At 33.9% G+C, this 14,892-nt stretch overlaps 1 protein-coding gene across 2 annotated transcripts in view; it reads left to right on the plus strand.

The window, feature by feature from the left end:
- Positions 1–14,892, plus strand: part of LOC143199700 (obg-like ATPase 1) — a 57,537-nt gene that overhangs the window by 19,312 nt on the left and 23,333 nt on the right. For both annotated transcript variants that reach the window (XM_076409689.1, XM_076409690.1), the window contains exons 3-5: positions 1,309–1,365; positions 14,280–14,407; positions 14,482–14,657. In XM_076409689.1, the coding sequence (XP_076265804.1) occupies positions 1,309–1,365; positions 14,280–14,407; positions 14,482–14,657 (361 nt within the window). The remainder of the gene's footprint in view (positions 1–1,308; positions 1,366–14,279; positions 14,408–14,481; positions 14,658–14,892) is intronic.

Genomic DNA, 14,892 nt, shown 5'->3' on the forward strand with positions numbered 1-14,892 from the left:
GTGACAATGAATGAAACATAGCCCCATCATTTCACTCCGAAGTCCAATCGACAGTCAACAGTCGGCTGGCAAGGTTATGGTGTCTGTATTTTGGGATGCGCATGGAATATTTTTCAATGACTACCTTGAAAAAGGAAGGATCATCAACAGAGACTATTATGTAGCGTTATTGGACCGTTTAAAGGACAAAATGGCCGAAAAACGGCCGCATTTGAACAAAAGGAAAATGCTGCTTCACCAAAACAATGCATCGTGTCACAAGTCAGTGGAAACGATGGCAAAAATCCATAAATTAGGCTTCGATTTGCTTCCTCATCCACCGTATTCTCCAGATCTGGCTCCCGTCGACTATTTCCTGTTCTCAGATCTCAAAAGGAAGGCTGGGAAGAAATGTTCGTCGAATGAAGAGGTGATTGCCGAAACTGAGGCCTATTTTGAAGCAAAGGACAAATCGTACTACAAAAATGGTATCGAAAAGTTGGAGGATCGCCATAATCAGTGTATCACCCTTGAGGGGAATTATGTTGAATAAAAAAATTGCCAAAAAAATGTGTTTTACTATGGTAGGCCAGGGACTTTTTAATTGACCTATTAAATATCTTGTGTATCGACAACTTAAAGTTGTCATACGACAGTCGACAACACGTACTTGCTAAAGTAATAGAAACATTGCATAATAATAGCAATAGATTGGACTTGAGGTAAACAAACCAAACAAATCTAATCTATATAAAATCTAAATCTATCCTAACATAACAATATATAGGCAACGGCTATAGGCAACTTCTAATAAATCTAATATAGTTATCATTCAACGGTTACAAAATAAAATTTTGGGTTCTATAATCGATGTGTGATATCCCTATAGAACCCATAACGAGTACAATTTAAAGGGTTAGTGTTAAGTACTTCAAAAGGATGTCAAGGCAGTGTAAGAAGATTTAAAATAAGATATTTTACACAGGAGACTGACTGACTGATCTCATACATATCATATTAATAATAATTATCATAAGAAATAATTTGTCCACTTAGAAGATTCTAGTTAAAAAAATGTGTTGATGTTTACAAATCCATTTAACAAACTTTTCGTTGTTCATTCTTTGTGAAAAAAAAATTATCGTGAATTAAAACAATATTCTAATCATATTTTATACGAAAAACACTTTTAAACTTTTTTTATTGCCAATATTTATACCACACAAATATTAAATAAATATAAAACATATCTATCAGTACTATCAGTATTTTATTTAATTGTTTTTTTTTAAGATTTTATCATGATATTTTTTCTTTTTGTTCAAGTAGGGTTCCAGTACCGGATGATCGATTTGATTACCTTTGCCAGTACTTCAAACCAGCTAGGTAAGTTACAATTTTCGTAACCTTAGAATCTGTAATCTTCGATTGGAATTGGTTAGGGAACCACCCAAAAAAAAAATAGGGAAAATAAGAGGTCGGAGCTGACGAAACAGTTTAGCCGTAATGTTCTTTCCAATAATCGAATTAACTTGTTTCTTCTGGTTGGATATTTTTACGTTCCCATGCTAGAGTGGGCGCCAGCTAAATTACACTGTAGTCTGCCTCCTTAATAGATATATAACCCTTATTTTACCTTAAGAGACCTATAAAACTATGGACAATATTCAAAAATACTTTAATAATCATTCGATGTTTTATTCGAACAAAATTACGATCGTTGAGTATTAATTTATAATGTTATTATTGTAAAATAAAGGTTCTTGTCGATTAGCATTTAAAATGGGTAATGAATTTTGAAAAACAACATATTTTTGGTCAAAGAAATAAAGAATTAAAGAAATAATTTGAATTTATAAAAAAATTAATATAAAAAAATCATATATGAGCATTATTACTATAACTATTACAAAAGCAAACTTTATACCAAAAAAGGTATTTTCTTTCAGTTTTTGTTCATAACTAAGCGAAAAATCATAAAGAAATAGGTCCAAATTGGTTTTATGGTTAACTGATAAACCAATCTCTTTGATTTTGAGTCTGATCTGCTAGACTTTTTGTCTAACGTAATTAATAATGTTCATTATAAGTAATGAAGAATTATAATTAAGTACAGACTGATTATCTCTTTTACATGGTATAATTTGTGTTCCACATTAGTGTATCACATGAAAATTTAACGTAAACAATATGATGATTCCGCAAGAGACAGAACATTAGGAACTTATAAGGAATTTCTTCATGTGAAGCAAAACCTTTCAATGTTAAATACTCACGTTCATAATAGTATGACGACGGATGAGTATAAACGCTGCCTTGGATGCTGGCGTTACGGGTTGTCACGCGTCAAGCATTATCCTGCACTTCATCCTCGCTTAGGTCGGCGAAATCATAGGCCGAGCCGATTCCTTCTGGCGTCGCACGAATCCGCAAGACCAAACGGTTTTCTATCTTTCCGTGGTTCGGTGAAATGACAGCGTTTTGTTCTACTATACAGGATGATTCTGTCATATTTTAAAACGGAAGCATTTTGCATCAAATGATAGGAGTAATGTAAAAATGCAGATTTTCGACAAGGGTGCGAAAAAACAATCCACGTTTATTAAAAATTATATTTTTTTATACAAATCATCAACTAAACTTGTCAACAACAATGTTATTATCATCAAGTATTGGTATGCTAAGTTTAGACGTGGTGAAATGAGCACCGAAGACGGTGAACGCAGTGGACGCCCAAAAGAGGTTTTTACCGAGGAAAACATTAAAAAATCCACAAAATTATTTTGAACGACCGTAAATTTGAAAGTGAATGAAATAGCAGACACTCTGAAGATATCAACTGAACGTGTACATCATATCATTCACGAATATTTGGTCATGAGAAAGCTCTATACAAAGTGGGTGCGGCGCGAGCTAACTTTTGACCAAAAACAACAACGAGTTGATGATTCGAAGCAATGTTTGAAAATGATCAAGCGTAATAAACCCGAGTTTTTGCGTCGATAAGTGACAATGGATGAAACATGGCTCCATCATTTCACTCCAAAGTCATCCGAGTGGACTGCACACGATGAACCCGCTCCAAAGCGTGGAAAAACGCAACATTTGGCTGGCAAGGTTATGCCGTCTGTATTTTGGGATGCGCATGGAATAATTTTCATTGACTACCTTGAAAAATGAAAGACCATCAACAGCGGCTATTGCATAGCCTCATCCACTGTATTCTCCAGATCTGGCCTGATTTCCTTTTCTCAGATTTCAAAAGAATGCTTTCTGGGAAGAAATGTTCATCCAATGAAGAGCTGATCGCCGAAACTGAGCCCTATTTTGAAGCAAAGGACACAAAAAAAATGTGTTTTACTATGGTAGGCCGGACACCTTTCAATTGACCTGTTAATAAAGAATCACAAAAATATTGATTTGTAATAATGATATACTATAGAGAGATTATTGAAAATACATTTTTATTTTAAAAATAAAAGTGGAATTATTAAGATCTTACTTACAAATTAAAACACAACATTTCAAAATTCGCCATATTAACCATAATCTCCTCGTTTTTATTTGGATTATTTATCTTATATTTTACATATTTTTAAATGTATATTATGCTTTTTCTGTTTTTACTATTTCTGCTTTGTTTACGTTAGAGCTTAAAGCTTCGGCTTCTTACTTTTTTGTGTCCAACCCCATTGATTTTATAATTTCGATGATTTTATTATTGTTTTTTTAATTTTTTTTTCTTTTCCCTTTTATTCAATTCATTATACACAGCTATTGTTTGATTTTTTTGAGTCTGATCTGAACGAAGCTCGATAATTGTGTTTTATACGAATGTGTCGTGAAATCGCTACTAAAACCAAATAAACTGGAATCATTTTTGAAACTAATGACTACGGATAATGAAAAGTAGATCATGTCCGACAATAGTGTGCAAAAACATCACGTCGAAGCTTAGAATAGCTTTACAAACGGCTAAGTTTTTCGGCTAAATCCCCATGAACTGCATAGACATTAGCTACTGGTTATTAGCTGCTTGTTAAGAATAAATGCGATTGAAACTATTAAAAAAAAACCAAACAGCCTTTTTATTACATATAGTTTTAATAATTTTCTAATTTCTTACTCTAGATATTCTTCAATTTTTATTCAAGCTTCTTTTTGATTTTTGTTGTTTTTTAGTATGGCTTTTTATTTTTTGTGTCCAATCCCTTTAGTTTTATAATTTCGATGATTTTGTTATGTTTTTTTTTTTTTGTATTCCATTTTTTCTCCTCTATTCTAAATGTTATCAGATTTTTTCTTGTTATTTATATCTGATTCTTGTCCACTTATGTATTAGTTATTTCATTTCTTTTTTTTTCAACTGTTTTCCCTTGCTCTGATCCTTGCTTTTTATTTATATATTCTCTTTTTCCTGATTTAACCTATCTTATTCATAGAAATCTTGTTCTCATCACCATTTTCTTCAATTCCCGAATCGGACTTTTTAGGATTACTTCTTTACGGACCTTAAATAAAGTCAGTTTTAAATTGATTTCTCTATAGAATATGTTTCAAATAGATCACATCATATTTCAAGTGGACCTGAGGGTATCTAGTTCACCCTGTACAAACTCGTGGGCTCTCGCGACAGCACCACAACGAATACGCCCGCTAAAGACGGCCTTTTAATTTAATAAACACTATTTTTCGGACCGCTTTACTTACCTGGTGTTGAATACAAAAGACATAATGACAAGATGAGACAGCCGCATTATAGAAAACGTCGTGATAAAAAGCCTCGAACGGTCCCAGGCAATTTGCCGGAAGAGGAAGAGCAGTCTCGGACCATTCGAGACATTTCGTGTGATATTTGCAACATCAACAGTTTTAATGATGGTTTATTTTAATGGCAGTTCTTTTCGGTCGGTCTGTAATACGTTCCCAAAATTAGAGTCATTTAGCAGGTTTATATTTAATGGGGAGTATTATTTTTCTTTTTTTAAATAATACTTTAAATTGTCATATATGAATGAAACCGTCAATCAGGATATAATAAATACCATTTTGTATAATCATTCAGGATGAACCATTGATGTTTTGTTCCACTTTTAAATAACCACTTTTAAATAAATAATTTTTAATAATTTAAAAAATTAAATAATTTAATTTTTGTTAAATTTCATCTGTGATTGTACTCAGATTTTGATAATAAAACACTAAGATTGTGTAAAAAAATGCCATGAAGATACCACCAGAATGTATCAATCAATGTGTGCTTCATTACTGTCTTTCTGGCATCAAGATTGACACGTGAGAAAAACTGATACAATCTTAGGTTCGGTCCATTTTAATATGCCTGAAATGCTCAAAACAATATAAACACAATGTAGTTTTAGTGCTACTTACTTATTTTGTTTAACTGTTCGTATTAATTATTCGACGTAAAAAAGCTAAACTAATCTAACCTTAATTATACTAAGCCACTCTTTCAGAAACCCGCGTATATATCTCTACCATTTCTGGTTTGACTGCTTTTTATCTATATCTTGATTACATGTTCTTATTTAAGATTCGTTGTAATATGATTTGTGGTTTATTTTTAATTTTCACTCACATGCCGGACTATATTATATATATATATATATATATATATATATATATATATATATATATATATATACAAACGTACAGTTAAACAAACTAAGTAAGTAGTATTAAAACTACATTGTGTTTATATTGTTTTAATACCATGAATATATGTATATATCCACCTGTAAGAGGCCTACGTGGAAATTGGACACGCAGCAATCAAGAAAAAGCTGAAGCATTTGCTGAACATGAGGTGTGAAAATTCAACGATTGAACAGTCATGCCGAATGAAGTAACCAAAATTATTAAGATTGACATTAACCCTATGTTATGACTTAGTAACAGGACAATTGCTGCAAAAACTACCAAGAAAGGCAATTATAAAACTCTTCAAATTGATCAATGCAGCATTTCGACTGAAAAATGTCCCAGACGTTTGGAAGATGGAAAATCACCAAATAAAATAAAAGCGTATGATCTATCCTAGACCTATCTAGCTGGTACCAGTAATATTTAAGGTATTTGAAAAACTCCTGTTGAAAAGGGTAAAACCTAATATAGAGAGAAAAAACCTAAAACCTACACATCAATTTGGGTTTATTAACAAACATTGACGAAGGACCATGTGTTTAGAATAACAGATGTTAATTGAAAAAGCCTATAAAGATAAAAAGATATGTTCAACATATTCTAGTCTTTTATTACAGCCAGAATGTTTAGTGTCCAACACAAGGAAGCCTACTCTACAATAAAAGAAACTAAAGCAGGTGTACCACAAGGAAGTGTACTCGGACCAATTCAGTACCTACTCTACACATGTGATATACCACAGATGAAAAATATCTGACACTGCGGTTCTTGCTGTCGGAGGCAATACTGAAGAAGCCACACAAAAATTTGAATAGGCAAGTGACAATATAAATAATTGGACCCAAAGTTGGAAAATAAAAATTAACGAAAGTAAATCTGTGCATGTGCAGTTCACGTATAATAAGACGGCACAAGCACCAATAACAAATAAAAATATCATTCCATATAGCAACAACGCTAAGTATCTCGGAGCGAAACTTGATGCAAAAGCTCGCTGGGAGAGAATTACAAGAAGACATGAGGACAGGCTTCATTCTCGTGTCAATACCGAAGTAACACAACTTTTGGATAACACCAGAACGGAACACAGGCTCAAATGAATCAATCCATTTGAAAAAAGCAATTTCGCGTGTTGATAAAATATTGCTTTTTGAAGGGAATAAATACAGTTGAAGCAAAAACTTGGCTTGATGCCGAGTTTCCGGACACTGCCTCAGAAAAATCAATCATCACGTATTGGTATGCTAAGTTTAGACGTGGTGAAACGAGCACCGAAGACGGTGAATGCAGTGGACGCCCAAAAGAGGTTGTTATCGAGGAAAACATTAAAAAATCCACAAAATTATTTTGAACGACCATAAACTTGAAAGTGAATGAAATAGCAGACACTCTGAAGATATCAACTGAACGTGTACATCATATCATTCACGAATATTTGGTCATGAGAAAGCTCTATACAAAGTGGGTGCGGCGCGAACTAACTTTTGACCAAAAACAACAACGAGTTGATGATTCGGAGCAGTGTTTGAAAATGATCAAGCGTAATAAACCCAAGTTTTTGAGTCGATAAGTGACAATGGATGAAACGTGGCTCCATCATTTCACACCAAAGTCCAATCGACTGTCATCCGAGTGGCCTGCACACGATGAACCCGCTCCAAAGCGTGGGAAAACGCAACAGTCGGCTGGCAAGGTTATGGTGTCTGTATTTTGGGATGCGCATGGAATAATTTTCATTGACTACCTTGAAAAAGGAAAGACCATCAACAGCGGCTATTGCATAGCCATTATTGGACCGTTTAAAGGATGAAAACGGCCGAATTTGAAGAAAAAGAAAGTGCTGCTTCAGCAAGACAATGCACCGTATCAAAAATCCATGAATTGGGCTTCGAATTGCTTCCTCATCCACTGTATTCTCCAGATCTGGCCTGATTTCCTTTTCTCAAATTTCAAAAGAATGCTTGCTTGGAAGAAATGTTCATCCAATCGCATCGTTCATCGCCGAAACTGAGCCCTATTTTGAAGCAAAAGACAAAAAAAATGGTAGGCCGGGGACCTTTCAATTGACCTGTTAATAAAGAATCACAAAAATATTGATTTGTAATAATGATATACTATAGAGAGATTATTGAAAATACATTTTTATTTTAAAAATAAAAGTGGAATTATTAAGATCTTACTTACAAATTAAAACACAACATTTCAAAATTCGCCATATTAACCATAATCTCCTCGTTTCAAATTTTTAGTGCGCCTTATTTGGATTATTTATCTTATATTTTACATATTAAATGTATATTATGCTTTTTCTGTTTTTAGTATTTCTACTTTGTTTACGTTAGAGCTTAAAGCTTCGGCTTTTTACTTTTTTGTGTCCAACCCCATTGATTTTATAATTTCGATGATTTTGTTATTGTTTTTTTATTTTTTTTTCTTTTCCCTTTTATTCAATTCATTATACACAGCTATTGTTTGATTTTTTTGAGTCTGATCTGAACAAAGCTCGATAATTGTGTTTTATATGAATGTGTCGTGAAATCGCTACTAAAACTAAATAAACTGGAATCATGTTTGAAGCTAATGACTACGGACAATGAAAAGTAGATCGCGTCCGACAATAGTATGCAAAAACATCACGTCGAAGTTTAGAATAGCTTCACAAACGGCTAAGTTTTTCGGCTAAATCCCCATGAACTGCATAGACATTAGCTACTGGTTATTAGCTGCTTGTTAAGAATAAATGCGATTGAAACTATTTAAAAAAACCAAACAGCCTTTTTATTACATACTAGCGACCCGCCCCGGCTTCGCACGGGTGCAATGCTGATACTAAATTAAATACACTACAGAAAAAATATGAACGTTGTATATAAAAACATAGCGGCCCGCTCCGACTTTGCACGGGCATAAAATATATATGCCTATGTCACTCAATGAAAACATGATTAAAATCGATCCAGTATTTTTGGTTCATTCATTACTGCCCTTGGCCTGCACGCATTAAATTTGGAGTAAAACAATTCCTCTTCCCCTATACTTACTATGAAGATTTCCTGCTATCTTTGGAATATCTAAATTCATACAATTTTTATTACATTACACATTTTTAAACGCAAATTTTAAATTTGTAATATCTCCGAAAATATTTGTTTAATTTACATGCTGTAAGGAACCATATTGATCTATATTAATTGCACACTGTATTTAAGGTACTTAATTCGATAAGGATTAATGCCGTATTGCTTAAAATAGCTTCGTAAATAAGCCATTTTCTCACGTAAAAAGTAAACAATAAAAATGGTTAATGTGGGTTATCCCTAAAAGATAAACATATACCATCGCGGACTTTTTTGTAGACCTTTTTATGGTGTACAATACTGTAGTACATTAATTTGATCTAACTCGTAGGGTTAGGCAGCGTTTTTGCTAATTGCTAAATAAGCCTAAAAAAATAGGTTAATTTACGACATCACATTAGAAACCTCTAAAATTAGCAATGTTGCCTTAGTATATTATGCATGTATTATATATATAAACCTTCCTCTTGAATCACTCTATCTATTGAAAAAAACCGCATCAAAATCCGTTGCGTAGTTTTAAAGATTTAAGCGCACATGGGGATATAGGGACAGAAAAGGCGACTTTGTTTTATACTATGTAGTGATGGTTGTAACAATTTTCTGAATCTCTAGTTTCTTACTCTAGATATTCTTCAATTTTTATTCAAGCTTCTTTTTGATTTTTGTTGTTTTTTAGTATGGCTTTTTATTTTTTGTGTCCAATCCCTTTAGTTTTATAATTTCGATGATTTTGTTATGTTATGTTTTTTGTGTATTCCATTTTTTCTCCTCTATTCTAAATGTTATCAGATTTTTTCTTGTTATTTATATCTGGTTCTTATCTTCTGGGTATGTATTAGTTATTTCATTTCTTTTTTTTTCAACTGTTTTCCCTTGCTCTGATCTTTGCTTTTTATTTATATATTCTCTTTTTCCTGATTTAACCTATCTTATTCATAGAAATCTTGTTCTCATCACCATTATCTTCAATTCCCGAATCGGACTTTTTAGGATTACTTCTTTACGGGCCTTAAATAAGGTGGTCTGTTTTAAATAGATTTCTCTATAGAATGTGTTTCAAATAGACCACATCATATTTCAAGTGGACCTGAGGGTATCTAGTTCACCCTGTACAAACTCGTGGGCTCTCGCGACAGCACCACAACGAATAGGCCCGCTAAAGACGGCCTTTTAATTTAATAAACACTATTTTTCGAACCGCTTTACTTACCTGGTGTTGAATACAAAAGACATAATGACAAGATGAGACAGCCGCATTATAGAAAACGTCGTGATAAAAAGCCTCGAACGGTCCCAGGCAATTTGCCGGAAGAGGAAGAACAGTCTCGGACCATTCGAGACATTTCGTGTGATATTTGCAACACCAACAGTTTTAATAATGGTTTATTTTAATGACAGTTCTTTTCGGTCGGTCTGTAATACGTTTCCAAAATTAGAGTCATTTAGCAGGTTTATATTTAATGGGGAATATTATTTTTCTTTTTTTAAATAATACTTTAAATTGTCATATATGAATGAAACCGTCAATCAGGATATAATAAATACCGTTTTGTGTAATCATTCAGGCTGAACCATTGATGTTTTGTTCCACTTTTAAATAACCATCTGTTTTTGTTAAATTTCATCTATAATTGTACTCAGATTTTGATAATAAAATACTAAGATTGTGCAGAAAAAATGTCATGAAGATACCACCAGAATGTATCAATGTGTGCTTCATTACTGTCTTTCTGGCATCAAGATTGACACATGAGAAAAACTGATACAATCTTAGTTTCGGTCCATTTTAATATGCCTGAAATGATCATAACAATATAAACACAATGTAGTTTTAGTGCTACTTACTTATTTTGTTTAACTGTTCGTATTAATTATTCGACGTGAAAAACCTAAACTAATCTAACCTTAATTATACTAAGCCACTCTTTCAGAAACCCGCGTATATATCTCTACCATTTCTGGTTTGACTGCTTTTTATCTATATCTTGATTACATGTTCTTATTTAAGATTCGTTGTAATATGATTTGTGGTTTATTTTTAATTTTCACTCACATGCCGGACTATATTATATATATACATATATATATATATATATATATATATATATATATATATATATATATATATATACAAACGTACAGTTAAACAAACTAAGTAAGTAGCATTAAAACTACATTGTGTTTATATTGTTTTAATACCATGAATATATGTATATATCCACCTGTAAGAGGCCTACGTGGAAATTGGACACGCAGCAATCAAGAAAAAGCTGAAGCATTTGCTAAACATGGGGTGTGAAAATTCAACGATTGAACAGTCATGCCGAATGAAGTAACCAAAATTATTAAGATTGACATTAACCCTATGTTAGGACTTAGTAGCAGAACAATTGCTGCAAGAACTACCAAGAAAGGCAATTATAAAAGTCTTCAAATTGATCAATGGAGCATTTCGACTAAAAAATGTCAGACGTTTGGAAGATGGAAAATCACCAAATAAAATAAAAGCGTATAGACCTATCTAGCTGGTACCAGTAATATTTAAGGTATTTGAAAAACCTGTTGAAAAGGGTAAAACCTAATATAGAGAGAAAAAACCTAAAACCTACACATCAATTTGGGTTTATTAACAAACATCGACGAAGGACCAGGTGTTTAGAATAACAGATGTTAATTGAAAAAACCTATAAAGATAAAAAGATATGTTCAACATATTCTAGTCTTTAATTACAGCCAGAATGTTTAGTGTCCAACACAAGGAAGCCTACTCTACAATAAAAGAAACTAAAGCAGGTGTACCACAAGGAAGTGTACTCGGACCAATTCAGTAACTACTCTACACATGTGATATACCACAGATGAAAAATATCTGATACTGCGGTTCTTGCTGTCGGAGACAATACTGAAGAAGCCACACAAAAATTTGAATAGGCAAGTGACAATATCAATAATTGGACCCAAAGTTGGAAAATAAAAATTAACGAAAGTAAATCTGTGCATGTGCAGTTCACGTATAATAAGACGGCACAAGCACCAATAACAAATAAAAATATCATTCCATATAGCAACAACGCTAAGTATCTCGGAGCGAAACTTGATGCAAAAGCTCGCTGGGAGAGAATTACAAGGAGACATGAGGACAGGCTTCATTCTCGTGTCAATATCGAAGTAACACAACTTTTGGATAACACCAGAACGGAACACAGGCTCAAATGAATCAATCCATTTGAAAAAAGCAATTTCGCGTGTTGATAAAATATTGCTTTTTGAAGGGAATAAATACAGTTGAAGCAAAAACTTGGCTTGATGCTGAGTTTCCGGACACCGCCCCAGAAAAATCAATCATCAAGTATTGGTATGCTAAGTTTAGACGTGGTGAAACGAGCATCGAAGAGGGTGAACGCAGTGGGCGCCTAAAAGAGGTTTTTACCGAGGACAACATTAAAAAATCCACAAAATTATTTTGAACGACCGTAAATTTGAAAATGAATGAAATAGCAGACACTCTGAAGATATCAACTGAACGTGTACATCATATCATTCACGAATATTTGGTCATGAGAAAGCTCTATACAAAGTGGGTGCGGCGCGAGCTAACTTTTGACCAAAAACAACAACGAGTTAATGATTCGGAGCAGTGTTTGAAAATGATCAAGCGTAATAAACCCAAGTTTTTGCGTCGATAAGTGACAATGGATGAAACGTGGCTCCATCATTTCACACCAAAGTCCAATCGACTGTCATCCGAGTGGACTGCACACGACGAACCCGCTCCAAAGCGTGGAAAAACGCAACAGTCGGCTGGCAATGGTGTCTGTACCTATCTGTGTAGTATAGTGTAGTGATGTGCATTTAATAAAAAAACAGTAGTATTAATACATAAATATTATTACACCAGAAACTAAGATATGGCCGATGAGTCCTCCTTGATATATACCTAGGTTTAAGTTAATGTAAAAGCAACGGCAACGACTAGTAACAATGTAATAAATAAATTTAAAAAATAAACGTGCGATAATGTGCAATACACATTGTGATCAAAATCTGGAGTAGCTTCACAAAGAGTTGTAAAGCCCGCATTTACGTCGAGCGAGGTGATAGGAAGTGTTTCGTGGAATTGTTGATCATGGATTCAGAAACTGTTCATCATAGTCAAACCATTAACTTGGTATATTTTCAACAATTAATGCGATTGAAGAAGGCGATTAAAGACTAATTAGTAGAATTAATTAGTAGAAAAGGCTTTATAGCATCATGACAACCCGCATGTACATAACATCTTTAGTAACTCTAACCAATTATAATTATATTTACTTACCTATTAAGTAAATAAGTAAGTTCTAAGAGCCTACTTTAGTAACACTATTCGGAGAAAAGTAATACAAGAGCTCCATAAATTTAACATTAATGAAGAATCAACTATGAAAATCTATTTATATCTAAAAACCGATTTTAATAGGCGAAATAATGAATCAATTAAATCTGGACACTTTTAGAGGAGTTCAATTCTCTGATTACGGATTACGGAGCGTTTGATAAAATATTGCGTTGATAAAATACGATAAAAAACGTTGATAAAATATTGCTTTTTGAAGCGAAAAAATACAGTTGAAGCAAAAACTTGGTTTGATGCCGAGTTTCCGGACACTATCCCAGGAAAATCAACCATCAAGGATTGGTATGCTAAATTTAGACATGGTGAAATGAGCATCGAAGAGGGTGAACGCAGTGGGCGTCCAAAAGAGGTTGTTACCGGCGAAAACATTGAAAAAATCGACAAAATGATTTTGAATAACCATAAATTGAAATTGAATAAAATCATTTCATCGTGTACATCATATCATTCACGAATATTTGGGTATGAGAAAGCTCTGTGCAAAGTAGATGCCCAGTTCACTTTTGACTAAAAATAACTACGACTTTATGATTCGGAGCAGTGTTTGAAGATGATCAAGCGTAATAAACCCGAGTTTTAGCGTCGATATGTGACAATGGATGAAACATGGCTCCATGGGAAAACGTAACAGTCGACTGGCAAGGTTATGGCATCTGTATTTTGGGATAATTTTCATTGACTTGTTATTGGGCCGTTTGAAGGACGAAATCGCCGAAAAATGGCCGCATTTGAAGAAAAAGAAAGTGCTGCTTCACCAAGACAATGCACCGTGTCACAAGTCAGTGAAAACGATGGCAAAAATCCATGAATTGGAGGGTCGCTATAATAAGTGTATCATCCTTGAAGGGAATTATGTTGAATAAAAAACAACTAATTTTGTAAAAAAATGTGAAAAGTTCTACTATGGTTGACCAGGGACTTTTCAATTGACCTGTTCACATATAATATAGCTGACGCGTCTGGTTAATTGTTAAACCAAACTGAGTTGCTCGTCATTAAATTTTTTATTTCTATATTTGTTTTAATATTTTCTATCTATATTTCTCCGTTTTCAAGCGCAAACAACTTTCCAGCAACTTTATCATGGCTTTGGAATCTGTATTTCCTCCTTTCCTATTAGTCTAAACTGTGTACGTTAAAAAGTAAAACTTTTGTTGCAGCAAAGTTCCTGCTTTCCTTAACATCGTTGATATCGCCGGTTTGGTAAAAGGAGCCTCTGAAGGCCAAGGACTGGGAAATGCTTTTCTCTCACACATCAGCGCCTGCGACGCTATATTCCACCTCTGTCGTAAGTACCCGCCGTTGTACAGACAGCACCATCATTCCAACTCGCAATCGCTACGTTTTTGTTTTTTTTTACAGGAGCGTTTGAGGACGATGACGTAACCCACGTTGAAGGCGACGTCAACCCCGTTCGCGATTTGGACATCATTGCTGAGGAACTGAGACTGAAAGACGAAGAGGTACTCATGAAGAACCTGGAAAAACTGGAGAGGACCGTGCTAAGGGGCGGTGACAAGAAACAGAAACCAGAATATGTAAGTCACCTTGTAATCTATTCAACGATATTTATGTGCGTGTGTCTTTACAACACAACAAAAATAAGAATGGAACTGATGTCACAGGATGACTCGCGCTTTTTTTGTATCGTATTCTTTTTCGTGTTTCCATTCTTCGGACGACGGTGATGAGGTGGCCGAAGGACGATGGGTAGGCGGGGGGGATCGTAACACGACCACATCAAATGACCGAAAATGCTTTATGGAAATCAGA

The sequence above is a fragment of the Rhynchophorus ferrugineus genome, unplaced genomic scaffold (genome assembly GCF_030347505.1).
Source record: "Rhynchophorus ferrugineus isolate W39M unplaced genomic scaffold, kcgeb_rfMv2 rfM7, whole genome shotgun sequence".
NCBI classification, from domain to species: domain Eukaryota; kingdom Metazoa; phylum Arthropoda; class Insecta; order Coleoptera; family Curculionidae; genus Rhynchophorus; species Rhynchophorus ferrugineus.